Source organism: Pongo pygmaeus, chromosome Y (assembly GCF_028885625.2).
Source record: "Pongo pygmaeus isolate AG05252 chromosome Y, NHGRI_mPonPyg2-v2.0_pri, whole genome shotgun sequence".
NCBI lineage: Eukaryota > Metazoa > Chordata > Mammalia > Primates > Hominidae > Pongo > Pongo pygmaeus.
Window position 1 is genome coordinate 30558741 of NC_072397.2, and position 18403 is coordinate 30577143.

General features: G+C 35.7%; 1 protein-coding gene across 3 annotated transcripts; it reads left to right on the top strand.

Moving 5' to 3' along the window:
• The first annotated feature begins 6089 nt into the window (after positions 1-6089).
• LOC129025904 (heat shock transcription factor, Y-linked) lies at positions 6090-17930 on the top strand. 3 transcript variants are annotated; one of them, XM_063660926.1, is made up of 3 exons: positions 6090-6180; positions 16363-16630; positions 17107-17928. In XM_063660926.1, the coding sequence occupies exon 3, from the start codon at positions 17257-17259 to the stop codon at positions 17806-17808; it is 552 nt and encodes a 183-aa protein (XP_063516996.1). In that variant the 5' UTR covers positions 6090-6180; positions 16363-16630; positions 17107-17256; the 3' UTR covers positions 17809-17928. The 3 variants fall into 3 exon arrangements, with proteins under 3 accessions (XP_063516996.1, NP_001412290.1, NP_001412289.1); NM_001425361.1 differs by lacking the exon at positions 6090-6180 and adding an exon at positions 16050-16264 and having other exon boundaries at positions 17107-17930; NM_001425360.1 differs by lacking the exon at positions 6090-6180 and having other exon boundaries at positions 16050-16630; positions 17107-17930.
• The last annotated feature ends 473 nt before the right edge of the window (positions 17931-18403 follow it).

Below are 18403 nucleotides of genomic sequence, written 5' to 3' on the forward strand. Positions count from 1 at the left end.
CAGACAAACAGAGAGCCAAATCATGAGTGAACTCCCATTCACAATTGCTTCAAAGAGAATAAAATAATTAGGAATCCAACTTAAAAGGGACGTGAAGGACCTCTTCAAGGAGAACTACTAACCACTGCTCAATGAAATTAAAAGAGGATACAAACAAATGGAAGAACATTCCATGCTCATGGGTAGGAAGAATCAATATCGTGAAATTGGCCATACTACCCAAGGTAATTTATAGATGCAATGCCATCCCCATCAAGCTACCAATGACTTTCTTCACACAATTCGAAAAAACTACTTTAAAGTTCATATGGAACCAAAAAAGAGCCCTCATCGCCAAGTCAATGTTAAGCCAAAAGAACAAAGCTGGAGGCATCACGCTACCTGACTTCAAACTATACTACAATGCTACAGTAACCAAAACAGCATGGTACTGCTACCAAAACAGAGACATAGATCAATGGGACAGAACAGAGCCCTCAGAAATAATGTCGCATATCTACAACTATCTGATCTTTGACAAACCTGAGAAAAACAAGCAATGGGGAAAGGATTCCCTATTTAATAAATGGTGCTGGGAAAACTGGCTAGCCATATGGAGAAAGCTGAAACTGGATCCCTTCCTTACACCTTATATAAAAATTAATTCAAGTTGGATTAAAGACTTAAACATTAGACCTAAAACCATAAAAACCCTAGAAGAAAACCTAGGCATTACCATTCAGGACATAGGCATGGGCAAAGACTTCATGTCTAAAACACCAAAAGCAATAGCAACAAAAGCCAAAATTGACAAAGGGGATCTAATTAAACTAAAGAGCTTCTGCACAGCAAAAGAAACTACCATCAGAGTGAACAGGCAACCTACAAAATGGGAGAAAATTTTCACAACTTACTCATCTGACAGAGGGCTAATATCCAGAATCTCCAATGAACTCCAACAAATTTACAAGAAAAAAACAAACAACCCCATCAAAAAGTGGACAAAGGATATGAACAGACACTTCTCAAAAGAAGTCATTTATGCAGCCAAAAGACACATGAAAAAATGCTCACCATCACTGGCCATCAGAGAAATGCAAATCAAAACCACAATGAGTGGCAAATCAAAACCAGTTAGAATGGCAATCATTAAAAAGTCAGGAAACAACAGGTGCTGGAGAGGATTTGGAGAAATAGGAACACTTTTACACTGTTGGTGGGACTGTAAACTAGTTCAACCATTGTGGAAGTCAGTGTGGCGATTCCTCAGGGATCTAGAACTAGAAATACCATTTGACCCAGCCATCCCATTACTGGGTATATACCCAAAGGACTATAAATCATGCTTCTATAAAGACACATGCACACGTATGTTTATTGTGGCACTATTCACAATAGCAAAGACTTGGAACCAACCCAAATGTCCAACAATGATAGACTGAATTAAGAAAATGTGGCACATATACACCATGGAATACTATGCAGCCATAAAAAAGGATGAGTTCATGTCCTTTGTAGTGACATGGATGAAATTGGAAATCATCATTCTCAGTAAACCATCGCAAGGACAAAAAACCAAACACCACATGTTCTTACTCATAGATGGGAATGGAACAATGAGAACACATGGACACAGGAAGGGGAACATCACACTCTGGGGACAGTTGTGGGGTAGGGTAGGGGGAAGGGATAGCATTAGGAGATATACCTAATGCTAAATGACGAGTTAGTGGGTGCAGCACACCAGCATGGCACATGTATACATATGTAACTAACCTGCACATTGTGCACATGTACCCTAAAACTTAAAGTATAATTTTAAAAAAATCTTAAACCTTAAATCTAAAACCATAAAGCCCTAGAAGAAAACCTAAACAATACCATTCAGGATATAGGTATGGACAAAGGCCTCATGACAAAAACACCAAAAACAATGGCAACAGAATCCAAAATTGACAAATGGGACCTACTTAAATTAAAGAGCTTCTCCACAGCAAAGGAAAATATTGTCAGAGTGAGCAGGTGACATACAGAATGTGAGAACATTTTTTCAACCTATCCATCTGACAAAGATCTAATATCCAAAATCTACAAGAAACTTAAAAAAAATTACAAGAAAATAAAAAACAGACAAACCCCATCAAAAAGTGGGCAAAGCATATGAACAGACACTTCTCAAAAGAAGGCATTTAATCAGCCAACAAACATACATAAAAAAAGCCAGCGTCACTGGTCATTAGAGAAATGCACATTAAAACTGCAATGAGATATCACCTCACAGCAGTCAGGATGGTGACCATTAAAAAGTGAGGAAACAACAGATGCTATTGAAGTTGTAAAGAAATAAGAATGCTCTATATTGCTGGTGGGAATGTAAATTAGTTCAATCATTTTGGAAGACAGTGTGGTGATTCCTCAAGGATCTACAACCAGAAATACCATTTGACCCAGGAATCACATTATGTCGTATACACCCAGAGGATTATAAACCATTCTGCTATAAGGAAACATGCACATGTATGTTTCTTATGGCACTACTCGCAGACGAAAAAGACATGGAACAAACCCAAATGCCCACCAATGATAGACTGGATAAAGAAAATGTAGCACATATACACCATGGAATACTATGCAGCCATTAAAAAGAATAAGTTCATGTCTTTTTCAGGGACATGAATGATTCTGGAAACCATCATTCTCAGCAAGCTAACACAGGAACAGAAAAGCAAACACTATGTGTTCTCACTCATAAGTGGGAATTGAACAATGGGAATACAGGGAGGGAAATATCACACAATGGGGCCTGTCAGGGAGTAGGGGGCAAGTGGAAGGAGATCATTAGGACAAATACCTAATGCATGCAGGGCTTAAAACTTAGATGATGGGTTGATGGGTGCAGCAAACCACCGTGTCACATGTACACCAATGTAACAAATCTGCCTGATCTGCACATGTATCCTAGAACTTAAAGTATAATTAATAAAAGAAGTCAGAATAAATAACAAATCAAATAGTATCCATGAATTTATGATGACTCCCTATTTGGTATTTACTAAATACTTTTTCTGTGTTTTGTGTCTCCAAGAAAGCAAAATAACAATGCATTGTACCAAACATTTTAAAAGAACTTACTAAAAAGCAATTAGAGCCAATTCTTTTATCTCTTTATGAAAACAAGCGCGGGTTAAAAACCAACTCTCCTAATGCTTGTCAGTGCCTCAAGGTGCTTAGGATAAAAATAAAACTTCCAAACTAAGGACACTTGGCAGCCTCTAGAACTTTAAGAAAAGCCAAGAAATAAAGTATCCAGCCTCCGGCTCTTTCTGGGAGAGCATGTCCAGTAACTTGGGGACCCCTGGACCCTGCAAGAAGGGCGGAGGTGGGATAGGTGAGGGTGGTCTTTGGAGCCACTGCGGCTACCCATGGGACAGGTTGGAGTCTCAGCCTTCAGCAGAAGCAGCAGGCTTTCAGCAAGCAGTGTTTGGTGTGCCTGCCTGTTTTCCATCTCTATGTGATGTATCTACTCAGGTTTTTACCCTGGAATTAGGTTGCTTTTTTCAGTTTTAGAGTTTCTGTGAACTTTGTGCATACAAGTCACTTTTCAGGTAAGTTTGCTACATTTTTCTATCTGTGGCTGGTTTTTTGGTTCTCTTAACCAGATTTTTTTTTTTTTTTTTTTTTTTTTTGAGGCAGAGTTTCATTCTGTTGCCAAGGCTGGAGTGCAATGACCCAATCTAGGCTCACTGCAACACCTATCTCCCAAGTTCAAGGGATTCTCCTGGCTCAGACTCCTGAGCAGCTGCCAGAAATTCCAGTTAATTTTTTGTATTTTTAGTAGAGATGGGTTTTCACCATGTTTTCCATGCTGATCTGGAACTCCTGACCTCAGGTGACCTGGCTGCTTCGACTTCCAAAAGTGCTGAGATTACAGGCTTGAACTGCCATACCCAACTGTAAAAGGGTATTTCACAGAGTAGACATTTCAGCTTTCAATAAAGCCCCATTACCTTTTTTTTTAACACGGACTTGCTAATAACTCATTACCAAACCCAAGCCCATGAAGATATTTTCCAATTACAACTTTGCATTGAAAAATCTTAATGTGTGGCTATTTCTGACTACTTTTTTAGCTATGAAATTCGTGTCTATGTCCATTTGTTTCCATATAGTTTCCAGCTGTTTTCTTGCCACTTGTGGAACAGACTTATGGTTTCCAAAGAATATTTTTTACATTTCTGACAAAATCAGTTGACTTGGGCCTGTGTGTGGGCTGTCTATTCTGTCCAGTTATCTACTTGTCTGTTAAATCATCAGTGCCACACTCTTGTTTGTTAAGCTAGCTTTAGTGTAAGTATTCATGTCCATATGTGTAAGTCCCTTAGCTTTGTTCTTCTTCAGTCTTATTTCATCTATTCTAGGTTTAGGAAGAGATTGTTGATATATTTGCCTGGAATTTGACTGGGATATGACTGAAATAATAATAGATGTGTACTTCTCCAGAACAAGACACATCTCTTCCTTTATTTATTTATTGAGAAAGAGTCTTGCTGTGTCACCAAGATTGGAGTGCAGTGGCACAATCTCCGCACACTGATTTATTACTAGGGTTCACGTTAGTGTATCTGACTTTGGGTTAAGTTTAGTGTTTTGGTCAGTTTTCTAGTGTTAGGGTTAGAATTATAGGGCTAGTTTCAGGGTTAGGGTTTGGGTGAGAGGTAGTGGTAGTGATAGGGTTATAGTTTAGCTTTAGAGTTAGGGTTTTTGTGTTAGGGTTCCAGTTTTTTTGTGTTTTGGTTAAGGTTGGCTCAGCATTATTTTCAGCATCAGTGTCAGTGTCAGGTTTAGGGTTATGGGTTAGAGTTGGGTTTAGTGTTATGGCTTAAGGTCTGGGTTGGTTTTGGCATTGGGGTTAAAGTTGGGGTTATGGTTGGGGTTGCGTTTGACGCTGTGGGTTAGAGTTATGGTTAGTGTTAGTGTCAGTGTTTTAAGGATAGGGTTATGGTCAATGAATGGTTAGAATTAGGGGTAGGGGGTAGAAGTTTGGATTAGGGATATTGGTTAGGTGTTTGACTTACATTTTTAAGGTTAGAGTTTTAGCTTTATGGTTACAATTAAGGTTGCTTTTAGGGTTAGCTTTGAAGGTAGCTTTAGGGGTTAGATTTAGAGTTGGGATTAGTGTTCAGAGTTTACAGTTACTGTTAGATTTAGGGTTTGGTTTGGTATTTAGGTTAGGGTTTTGGTGAGTGTTATGGTTTAGGGTAGATTTAGGGTTTTAGTAGGTTTAGGGTTAGTGGTAGGGGTATGTTAGGATTATAAGTAGGGGTAGGGTTACACCTAGGGTTAGGGATATGCTTTTTTAATGGTGCAGGTTGGGTTTATGTGAGGATTAGGGTTAGGGCTTGAGGGTTATTGTTCGTGTTTCAGTATAAGTATTAGGGGACATTTTTAGGGTTAGATGTCTTTTTCTTTTTCAACCATCTCCACCCATGGACCAACCAGCCCACTCTCTCTGCCCATATGCATTCTGAGGTCCATATGCATTCCACACTTATTTAGATTATTTATTTAATTACATATGTATTTATTTATATTTGTATTTATTTATTTGTATTTGTATTTGTTTATTTTTATTTTTATTTTTTTAGGGATGGAGTTTCAGTCTTGTTGCCGTGGCTGGAGTACTATGATGTGACCTCAGCTCACCGCAACCTCTGTCTCCCAGGTTTAAGCAATTGTCTTGCCTCAGCTGCTGAGTAGCCAGGACTAAAGGCATGCATCATCACAGCTGTCTAATTTTGTATTTTTATTAGAGACGGCATTTCTCCATGTTTGTCAGGCGGTCTTGAACTTTCAACCTCAAGTGATTCATCTGCCTTGGCCTCCCAAAGTGCTGGGATTACAGACGTGAGCCACTATCCCCAGTATCAGATTTTGAAATAACCTGACTTAACGGAGATCTACCAACTGCGTGTCACCTCTCCACTGTGAGGTGTACACTTATTGGGATTGCACAGCTGCAAATAGATAGGTCTCCTCCAAACTTAAAGCTACAGATACATTTCAACAGCATTCCTGCAGATAGAAGCTACCCACTCTGAAACTTCTGTCCACTGAGGGCTTCAGAGATGTTTTAACAACCTACTTTTCCACTGAAGATGGTCACTATTGGTCCTGTCTTCACTGAGTGTTACACAGATGCAGGTATGTCCTGTTTTTGAAATGGAGTTACCTGCTTTCTTTCTCCTGAGAACTGTACTTTCAACTCAATGAAGCATCTATTTACCTTGATTATTCTCCTGTTCTTCACATACCTCATTGTGCCTGGATATGTGTCAAGAACTCAGGACCCACTTAATGGTGAACCTGAAAGATTACTAACAGAAACAGGGCTGAAACACACAAACCCACACTTACCACATTCTTGGTTACAGGGATAAAACAAAAAGAGATAGAAGAGGTTCAGGTAAATTATGGTTGATTTATCAATTTAATTTTGATAAAATCATATGTACACTAAATTTTCAAAATATATCTTTAAAATACACAATTTATTTGGTGTGTAATTTTTAAACAATAGTAATATTCTACCTGTCTTTCTTGGTCATTTTTGTTATTATTATCCTAACAGGAAAAGGTTAAAATTGTCACAGCAAAGAGAGGCACTGTATTCTTTGATCTCTTAAGGTGTCACTAACTTCTTAATATAAGAAGATCTATAATCTCTATAATCAAAATATAAAAGTGAAGTCATCTCTTTGATTTAAAAGTTCTCGAACGAAGCAATTGTCAAGTACATATTTTTATCCTTATGGATATTTTAAGGCAACTCTAAAGATTTTTTTAAAAAATATGACAAGGGCACTGTTATCACACATAATACAAATTATTGTACAAGCTTGGGAAAAGGGGCAGAACCCTGTCTTTACAAAAAAAATACAAAAATTATTCAGGTGTCATGATATCAGCCTGTAGTATCAGCTACTTGGAAAGATAAAATACCATTTCATTTATTAACGTTTGATATTTGTTTACACTTTCTTCATTATATTGTTCAAGTTAGAGTAGTGCATCGATGATGTCTTTTAGTTTGTAGAGTAACCTTTATCCTTGAGATTTTGTATAATAATCACTGCAAAAATCAACAATTTTCATCATCAAATAAACATTTTTATTATCAAATGAATATTTGAATCACAGACAAAAAAGTACTGCTTCCTATTCCCACAAGAAAATATATTTATATGATATACTTATATACAAATACATAATATATAACTTTATATAATATACATATATTTTTTTGCAAGCCTGAATGTAATCTTATAATTTTTGAGTCTCTTACAAAAGTGATCAATAACACTTGGTCCGTTTTTAGATTTGAAAATGTTCAGTTAGGCCAGGCCTTGTCATGCACACTGATAGCCTTAGCACTTTGGGAAGCCAAGGCAGGTAGATTACCTGATCTCAGGAGTTAAAAAAAAAGCCTGAGGAACATGCTGATATCCCATCATTACTAAGATGCGGTAGAATGGCTGAATGTAATGGTCTACACAAGTAGTCTTGTCTACCTGGGACACTGAGGTGAAAACAACCCCTGAGCTGAAAACATCCCCTGAGCTGGAATTGTGTTGCTGCTTTGCAGACTGAGTAATGAAGAGAACACATGCCACACACACACACACACACAAAACATGCACACACAACCATACACATACACACACAGAGAGAGGAAAAAAATGGCTTAATAACATCTTGATTTTTTTCCTTTGTTTCACTCATTTTATCAAGGCCACATTTGTGGCATGTATGGTAATAAAACACTGTCACACAACTTTTTATTATATAATGTAGTACATAGCTCTTTCTAGTTTGTAGAAGAAGCTGCACCCCTTCATAAGACTTTACTGTTCTTTCAAGAAGGTAGTTCTTAGATAGCTCAGAGACAGGAAAAAAAAGGGATCTTCTGATTTCTGGGCTGCCTTCTGTTTCACTCACAGCAGTTACCCTTCTATGTATTAGAATATTACTTAGATTTCTTTTAAAAGTCTTAGTGCACCAGTAATACACTGACTTCCCATTATATCTTTCAGTATAAGTTTCTAAATTTCATAGCTAAACTGTAAGCCTATGTTATGAGTATGATTTGCATATATAATTCTAATTTACCTATTTCAGTTCTTTATCCTCACATATCCCTCACTCTTGTTTTTTCTTGTCAACAATTTATTTTCATTACCTTTCTCTACTCAAAACATTTCTTTTTCTGCAAGCTAGTTAATATTTCTGTTCTTGTTCTTTGAAATTATTATAATACTTTGAGCTTCTGTTTTCAAAACTTTCAGTCAAAAATTTATGTCTGTGTACATCTCTGTGTGATTATTTGCAACCATTTGGCACCAGCAACCGGTTTTGTGAAAGACAAGATTTCTCATGACCTGGGGTTGTGGAGACAGTTTTGGAAAGATTCAAGTGCCCTACATTATTTTTTCACTTTATTGCTCTTATTATTACATTATAATATTTAATGAAATAATTATACAACTCACCATAATGTAGAATCAGTGGGAGCCCTGAACTTATTTTCCTGCAGCTAGATGGTTTTCTCTGTAGGTGATGGGAGACAGTTATGGGTGATCAGTTTTTTGATTCTTATAAAGAGTAAAAAAGCTAAATTTCTTGCATGTGCAGTTAATAGTTGGGCTCTCGCTTCTATAAAAGTCTGATGCTGCCACTGGTCTTACAGAAAGTGGACCTCAGGCAGTAATGGGCACCATACATAGTGGTTTAAATAGAGATACAGCTTCCGTACTTGTTCACCGCTCACCTGCGGATGTGTAGCCCAGTTCCTAACAAGACACAGATGAATACTGGTTGGGGAAACCCCAACTCAAGCCAAAGAGTTTGAGACCACAGTGAACTGGAATTGTGCCACACATTTTAGCTTCAGTGACAAAGAAAGAACCTGTCTTCACAGGAAAAAGAAGTAAAGAATACATTTTATAATTTGTATTTTAAATAATATCTTTTGATACAAACATGAGAAATCTTTTACAACTTTAAATGTGGACATTAACAGTCATCAAAATGTTCTTGATTCTTGGGAGTAGGATATCAAATGGCAGGTGCAAATGCATATCATTGTAAAATGTGATAAAAAGTATGTTTTGTTCCGTTTTGAAAAAAAAATTATCTCATTGAACACAACCAGAAGACATTAGAAGTGTTTGTGCTCATCCACAAAATTAACTCCTGCTTTCTCTTTATTCTTTTAGTGGTATCAGAGAGGTAGTCAAGATGATAACTTGTTTAAAGGGAAATGTTACTGACAAAATAGAGTGACTGACTAGGAAAAAAAAGTGATTCTTATTAGGTTAATAATTTTGGATGTAAAATAATCTCCCAGATTGTTTTCATCCCTACTCTAAAATAAATTGCGATTTAACGGTTGAATCTTGAAGAGTTGACAGAAGAAAGCATTTTTCTTTTCTACTATAGATATGTCTTGAAGCAAAAAAGTTCCTTAATTTTATGGAGTTACAATAAATTTTAACAACTACTTGTTGTTTCACAAACAGATTTCTTTCTTTAGGCCTAACCAGTTAATTGTATTTCTCTGCAATTTGATCGGGAGATGTAATGGTAAAATATATTTGAAGATATTATATGTTAAATAGCATGTATGTCTTTCTTGACCTTCATAACATCTCACCACTAAGCTGCCTGTATTATTTTGCACTTACCTGCCATTTAAATTGTGGTTTATTTTTAACATCACACTCCTTGCTATTTACACCTATGAGACTTGGAACAATTGCTTTTCACCCTACCTGCCACTCAATCCACACCTTTTAAATTAATTATGTATAGGTTTTACCTTTTTATAAGACAGACAGAACAGCCTTGCCAACAGGGTAAAGCCCCATCTCTACTATAAATATGAAAATTAGCCAGGCATGGTGGCAGATGCCTGTAATGCTAGCTACTGGAGAGGCTGAGACAAGTGAATCGCTTGAATATGGGAGGTGTAGCTTGAATCTGGGAGGTGGAGGTTGCAGGGAGCCGAGATTCTGCCATTGCACTATAGCCTAGGTGAAGAGAGTGAAACTCTGTCACACAAAATGGACACTGAGGATTAAACTTATTAATATGTGTGCAGCTCTTTAATGTATTACCTTGTCTTTAAGCACTATAAGTATTAGCTGCTATTATTATTGCTTACTATATTCTTTAGTTTATTCACACCAAATTCTGCTTAATCACATAAAAGAAAACATTAGAGAGGCAACACAGGTAGTAGTGGCTATATGGAACCACATAGCCATCAGTGTCTGTGTCAGTAATGTTTTCTGATGTGCAACAATTAAGAGACTTTACATACACAGGTTCTTCAAACAGAGATTTCTCTAAACTTATAGTAAAATGTTTGAAAACAAAAACAATACTACAGTAAAAGGTAACAAATTTAAAAGCTATTAGATTATAACTGTCTACATAACATTTATATTTTATTAATGATTTATGCAAAGATAAAGTGAACTACACAGGAGGATGTGTGTGCATCATATTTACATACTACACCATTGTAAATCAGAAGCTTGAGCAGACACAAATTATAGTATTTGAGAGGGTTCTGGAGCCAATCCCCTACAGATACCAAAGGATTACTATATATAAATATTTTAAGCTTTGGTAAGAAAGTATTGCTTAAGTTAGTTATGGCATAATTACCCTAATGATGTTAATGATTATTTACTTTTTAAAATAAATTAAAAAGATTATAAACTTTAAAATTGTCATTAAATTGTTTTAATATTTGCTCAGGAAATGAGAACATTTGTACCTGTTCTCTGTTAATGGTATGTTAACACAATTAAGCACTTGCTATTTAAATAACTTTCTTTTGTTTCTGTGGCCAACACAAATGATTTGAGTATGACTAAAATAATGTGCAATTACATTCAGTGATTATTTTGAATTTCCTTGTGAGCTGGATATGGGACCTTATACAGCCACAGGCATTGCAAAGCTGGAACAGAATAATGTCAAATCAGAAAATCAGTTGATTCAACAGAAAGAGTAACCTGAAAATAAAACTACAAAGATCACAAAATGCAGACTTGTAGATGTGCCTGTACACAGTGGTCAAGCAAGCAGTGGGTATTATTATTCTTATATTATTCAAACAATAGGATGATGACTAAGATTCCTGATATAAATTTGATGATGAAGATTTAGCAGGATTTAAAATGGATGATGATCAAGAAATTTTAAAAATCAGTGTTTGGATGGAGAGTACATAAATATATTTGATCACATCCTGAATTGCATGTCATATAGATGGCAGAAGAGGTGGTAAAATGCTTATATACTTTTCAAACAATAAACAAATGGACATGAGAGATGAAGATGATCAGATGATAAGATATATATTATCTAATCATCTTATATAACTCATCACAGCATCATGTCACCAGCCTTTGAGAAAAGTGTGTAGTAACAAAATGTGACATTTATGCATAAATGAAAGCAATGAAGGTGAGAGTATTTGCAGTTTGTGAAAGAACTGCTTATATATAATGATGTTTATTTAAACCCTGGTCATGGTAAGCTTTTAGATTACCTTCTTAGCAATAAAAATAATGTATGCTTGGCTTGTAGGATTCTTTACAAGGCATTGACATGTGTTTAATACTTTTCTTCCGTTTTGTTTTAGCTTTTTTCATGGAATCATTAGCCTTAATTTATGTGAATGTGTAGCCTTTCTATTTTACTTATTTTAAAGTAAAAAAAAACTAAGATATCTGTACCTTAAAATAGTGGACCTTAATGTATGGAAATATGAAAAGCTTTTATTTATTACATGAATTATTATTTTTTACTCAAGCATGAGCTTGAAATGCGGGTTAGTGAAGTGGCAAGATAATCACAGAAAATTGTTCTTACCTAACAAAATATTTATTAAGAAAGAGCTTGAAAATACAAATGTTTTTGACTGTATATATACTTTTAATTTAGAACAGAATTATTTTTCTGTCTGTGTCAAAATAAATGACTATAATTGGTATACAGTTTGCACCTATATTCCTCATTACCACTGGATTTTATTTTATTTACTTTATTTTTTATTTTTTATTTTTTATTTTTTTTTGTTCCAACTGAGGAAGCTATGTATGAGCTTTTTAACTTTTTCTTTTTTTAATTTTATTATTATTCTACTTTAAGTTTTAGGGTACATGTGCACAATGTGCAGGTTAGTTACATATGTATACATGTGCCATGCTGGGCACCCATTAACTCGTCATTTAGCATTAGGTATATCTCCTAATGCTATCCCTCCCCCCTCCCCACACCCCACAACAGTCCCCAGAGTGTGATGTTCCCCTTCCTGTGTCCATGTGTTCTCATTGTTCCATTCCCATCTATGAGTGAGAACATGCGGTGTTTGGTTTTTTGTCCTTGAGATAGTTTACTGAGAATGATGATTTCCAATTTCATCCATGTCCCTACAAAGGACATGAACTCATCATTTTTTATGGCTGCATAGTATTCCATGGTGTATATGTGCCACATTTTCTTAATCCAGTCTATCATTGTTGGACATTTGGGTTGGTTCCAAGTCTTTGCTACTGTGAATAGTGCCGCAGTAAACATACGTGTGCACGTGTCTTTATAGCAGCATGATTTATAGTCCTTTGGGTATATACCCAGTAATGGGATGGCTGGGTCAAATGGAATTTCTAGTTCTAGATCCCTGAGGAATCGCCACACTGACTTCCACAAGGGTTGAACTAGTTTACAGTCCCACCAACAGCGAAAATGTGTGCCTATTTCTCCACATCCTCTCCAGTCCCTGTTGTTTCCTGACTTTTCAATGATCGCCATTCTAACTGGTGTGAGATGGTATCTCATTGTGGTTTTGATTTGCATTTCTCTGATGGCCAGTGATGGTGAGCATTTTTTCATGTGTTTTTTGGCTGCATAAATGTCTTCTTTTGAGAAGTGTCTGTTCATGTCCTTCGCCCACTTTTTGATGGGGTTGCTTTTTTTTTCTTGTAAATTTGTTAGAGTTCATTGTAGATTCTGGATATTAGCCCTTTGTCAGATAAGTAGGTTGCAAAAATTTTCTCCTATTTTGTAGGTTGCCTGTTCACTCTGATGGTAGTTTCTTTTGCTGTGCAGAAGCTCTTTAGTTTAATTAGATCCCATTTGTCAATTTTGGCTTTAGTTGACGTTGCTTTTGGTATTTTAGACATGAAGTCTTTATCCATGCCTATGTCCTGAATGGTAATGCCTAGGTTTTCTTCTAGGGTTTTTATGGGTTTAGGTTTAACGTTGAAGTCTTTAAACCATCTTGAATTGATTTTTGTATAAGGTGTAAGGAAGGGATCCAGTTTCAGCTTTCTACATATGGCTAGCCAGTATTCCTCATTACCACTGGATTTTACATTAAAAAAAATAGTTTGTGGTCCTGCCAGTGACTGGTATATGGCTTTGGATTTTATTCATAGGGAACTTATAATTGGTTTGGTTGTCTATTATACTGCTTTACATTTTTCTAACCATAAAAATATTATTTCAAATTGTAAATATACAATAAACATTTTTTCAGTAATTGTGAGAGAATTCTTAGCACAATTAAAATTGTCTAACCTAAATGTGTGTTTATTATGTAAAAATTGGCTCCTGCTCTAGTACATTTATATTACACCCTTTTCCACTTTGTCATTAAGTATGAAGCTTTACCTTTACTAGATAAAATATTAAGTGATAATTAAAAAGATACAGCATATTTTAGATGATATTTTTTCCTCATATTTGTAATTCCAATAATTTGGAAGGCCAAGGCAGAAAGAACGCTTGAGGCCAGGAGTTTTGAACCTGGTTTGGCAAAATGTGAAACACTATCTCCAAAAAAGCTTTTTAGAAAATAGGAAGATATCATGGCTCACACTGGTACCCTTGGCAATTTGGAAGTCCAAGGTGGGTGGATCGCTTCAGGCCTATAATTTGAGGCCAGCCTGAACAACATAGCAAGATTCTGTCTCTAAAAAAAATTAAAATAATTAAATAAATTGAATAATTATCTGAGCCTACTAGGCTTTTCCTGGAGAACCAACTAATGGGAGGCTGAAGCAGCAAGAACATGGGTATCAGAGGCTGTCACTAAGAAGATCAGACAGACATCTTATTCTTTTACATAGATAAGTGGATACAGCCTACTTTACATTTATGTTTTTCATATAAAATTGCTTATTTTCTTGCCTTTTGATGGCTAAAGGTAAGCTTCCAGTTTGGAGTCAGCGGACAACTTTAGCTGAGCCATCTCCCCCTGAATACACCACGGCATTCTTCCTCCCTAAACTGTCACCCATCTTAGCTCCCCAAAATGCTCAGCCACAATTTGACTTAGATGGTCCTACATTTAATGTGATTTTGTCTTCTGATCCTCCTATTATTAACTCCCTCTTTCCTCTACATCCATGTCCTGTCTTTTGCTGCTGTCTGTAATCATTCATCCTCTCGCATCACAAAAGAAGTCGGTACTCCCTTCAGCTAGAGCAACATGAAAATTCCTGAGAAAAGCAAAAAAATTAAAAAATATTTTAAGTTTGCACTTTTTTAATTTAAAAAAACTGTCAAAATTGAGAAACCACAGGCATCTGGTAGGGGCACCTGTTTCATCTTCACAGAGTTTACCGATGTGAACATTTTTGTTACATAATGTGAACACGGAAAATTCTGAATTAAACAAGCACACACACAAAACACAAAACCTAAACTATATTAAACCAAGACAATCTTCTAACAATGACATCTCTTTCTAGTATGAGAGAACTGCCTCCTATAGTATGATAAATATCAATACTATATTTCCTTCTTCCACACATATTCAACACTTACCAATGCTAAGGAATTTGAATTTTAATATATCAACTGTCAACCATGAACATATAAAAATTCTTACTGTAAATGAGGCATGGTTATTTTATTCAATACTAAAATTACTTCGCAAATTCAAGTCCCGTTTTATAATGATGCCATTATTTTCATGGCACAAAGATTATTCCTTACAAAATCTATTCTTTAATAGAGATTTGGTTCTTGGAGCCAAATTTAAAAAAAATGCTGCTTAGACACACATACATATTTACTTTTCTTAAAACATTTTCTTGTTGTTATTATTTTTATTATTATTTTTTTAATCTCCCACTCTTAGGGATCCCCTTACAAGTAAGTCACCTGCTTTTAAAATCTCTTTCATCATTAACATTTGTCAGATATTTACAGACATACCAAATTAAACCATTAAATATTCTTCTGATATGACTGAAACATGTTTTGAAGAGATATGCATAAAAAAAGCTTTTCATTCTGAAATATAATCAGTTAGTTTTATTCATATTTGTCTTCACCTTAATTTTTGAAGGTAAGTTCCAAATAATATAAAATTACATTTGAGTGTACAATTGAAAGGAATTTAATATGTTTATGATGTCGTACAATCATCATCTATCACTAGTTCTTAAACATTTCTATAGCCCCACCAGAAACTCCATATCTGCTAAACAGTTCTTTTTATTTCCCAGCCCCTGACAACCCATAACCCACCATTTTATCTCTATGGCCGTGTCTTTTTACCACATAGGTTTTGCACTCCATCAGTTTTCAATCCAACATGCCACACTGGTTTTAAAATCGTTCATATTTCTTTTTCTTTTTCTTTCCTTTTTTTTTTTTTTTGCAATTACTAGGCCCTATGCTGTCACATTAATGTAGTTATAGTGTGTGTGTCAGGAAGAACACTGGATTTATTTCAGGGATTGAGGACATTATTTTCTTATTTATTTAAATAATGCTGCAGGGAAGAGATTATTGCAGCTTACATTGTGTAAGTCAGCAGTCTATACTTTATTTTCACTGGATACATTTCTCAGACTGGGAAGGAAACCATTTGGGCTAGATTTTGTTGGTTGCTAGGAGACCAAAGTCCTCTTGTGATGTCATTGTTACTCAGCTTGGGAACCACTGTGATGGTCTAGATTACTTTACCTGCCTAGGCCTTCTGAGGCATCATTTGAAGCTGCAGTCTTGAAAACCATGCAGGCTGGAAGAGTATCTAAAGAAATATTTATTTGAGATGGCACATGTTTCTTCAGAAACTCAAGATGTTTCTCCCAAAGATGAATTAACTGGTTCAGAAGCCTCCACTAGTTCTCCAGTGTGTGAACACACCTTCCCTGGGGACTCAGACTTACGGTCAATGATTGAAGAAAATGCTTTTCAGGTTTTGTCACAAGGATCCTTGTTAAAAAGGCCACGTTACACAGTTTGTGTCTCTGAGCCAGATAAAGATGATGATTTTCTTTCTCTGAACTTTCCCAGGAAACTTTGGAAAATAGTTGAAAGTGACCAATTCAAGTCTATTTCATGGGCTGAGAATGGAACTTGCATAGTGATTAATGAAGAGCTTTTCAAGAAAGAAATTTTGGGAAAAAAGGCTCCTTACAGAATATTTCAAACTGATACTATCAAAAGTTTTCTTCGACAGCTCAACCTTTATGGATTTAGTAAAATTCAACAGAATTTTCAGAGATCTGCCTCTCTAGCCACCTTTCTGGCAGAAGAGAAAGAATCCTCTGTCTTAAGCAAGGTATTTAACATATTTCAGTTACCACTTTATGTAAAGTATATATGTAATTTTACTTTGTACATCAGTAAATATGTTAATACATGCAATAAGACCATATTTTGAAAATTATATAAAATATTAAGGTAGAATTTTTTTTGAAATTATTGTGTTCAGCTTGAGCATTAACCTTTTAGTGTTTTAAGAAATTTTGCTAACAACTTTGAATCTTACCAGTGAACTCCAAATCAGTGTACCAAAGCCACTTAATGAAATATTACTATTAATATATAACATGTTTTCACTTGAGGGCTTAACAACTTGAGTGGTTTTTCCCAACAAGCATGTTCTTAAAAATAATAAACAATGTTTATGAGTTATTTGATGACATTAAGTTTGTGTGGCAAAACAGAAATCTGATATTTTATGTGTTGCGTTTGTTATTTTCACTTGTCTCTTGGATTAAAATGGCACTGAATTACCTTTTTCTTTGGTTTTAGTTAAAGTTCTACTATAATCCAAATTTCAAGCGTGGCTATCCCCAACTTTTAGTAAGAGTGAAGAGAAGAATTGGTGTTAAAAATACTTCACCTATATCTACTTTATTTAATGAAGATTTCAACAAGAAGCATTTTAGAGCAGGGGCTAACATGGAGAATCATAACTCTGCCTTAGCTGCTGAAGCTACTGAAGAAAGTTTATTTTCAGCCTCTAAAAATTTAAATATGCCTCTAACCAGGGAATCTTCTGTGAGACAGATAATTGCAAATTCATCTGTCCCAATTAGAAGTGGTTTCCCTCCTCCTTCACCTTCAACCTCAGTTGGACCATCAGAACAAATTGCAACAGATCAACATGCTATTTTAAATCAGTTGACCACTATTCATATGCACTCTCATAGCACCTACAGCACCTACATGCAAGCAAGGGGCCACACTGTGAATTTTATTACAACCACAACTTCTCAATATCACATCATATCTCCCTTAAAAAACGGTTATTTTGGGCTGGTAGTGGAACCATCTGCTGTTCCCACACAATATCCTGTGGTACCAGTCAATCAGGCTCCATATTGTAACATGCTACCAGCAGGCAACCCGTGGTTGCAAATGCCTACGATAGCTGATAGATCAGCTGCCGCTCGTTCCAGGCCAGCTCTTCAACCATCACCACTGGACAAATATCACCCTAATTACAACTGATCTGCCATTAAAGGAGGATCAGATTATGCATGACAACAGAGACTAACATTTATATTGACAAAAAAACCCTAAAAATGTCTGCAATTGTCTTATTGAACAATAAAATTGCATGTTTACTTACATGTTTGCTTTTCCTTTATTTCTAAAAGTATGGTTAAGAATAAAATGGCATTTTGTTTCAGTGGCAGGCTATTGTACTACTTTTTACCAAAAATATATATAGGCTTTTTGATCATTTGAAAGGAAATTTGACATGTGCCTTTGTAAGTTAACTAATTTATTTCTCTAAAGAGGAAGAAATAATAAAGTCTTTGAGTCCATTTTCTGCTGAAACAACACAACGCCACTGCCTGGGTAATTTGTAAAGAAAACTTATTTTGCTCATTATTCTGGAGGCAGGGAAGTCCAAGGGGCTGCATCTGGTGAGATCTTCTTTCCATGTTACAACATGGCAGGTTGGCCTCCTACGGTGAAGGGCAGGCTATGAACAGAAAATCGGGGCCAGACTCATCCTTTGATCCAAAGCCCACTCACAAAATAACTAACTTGTTCTCCATATGATACCATCAAGTCAGTCATGAGGTTGCACCCACAT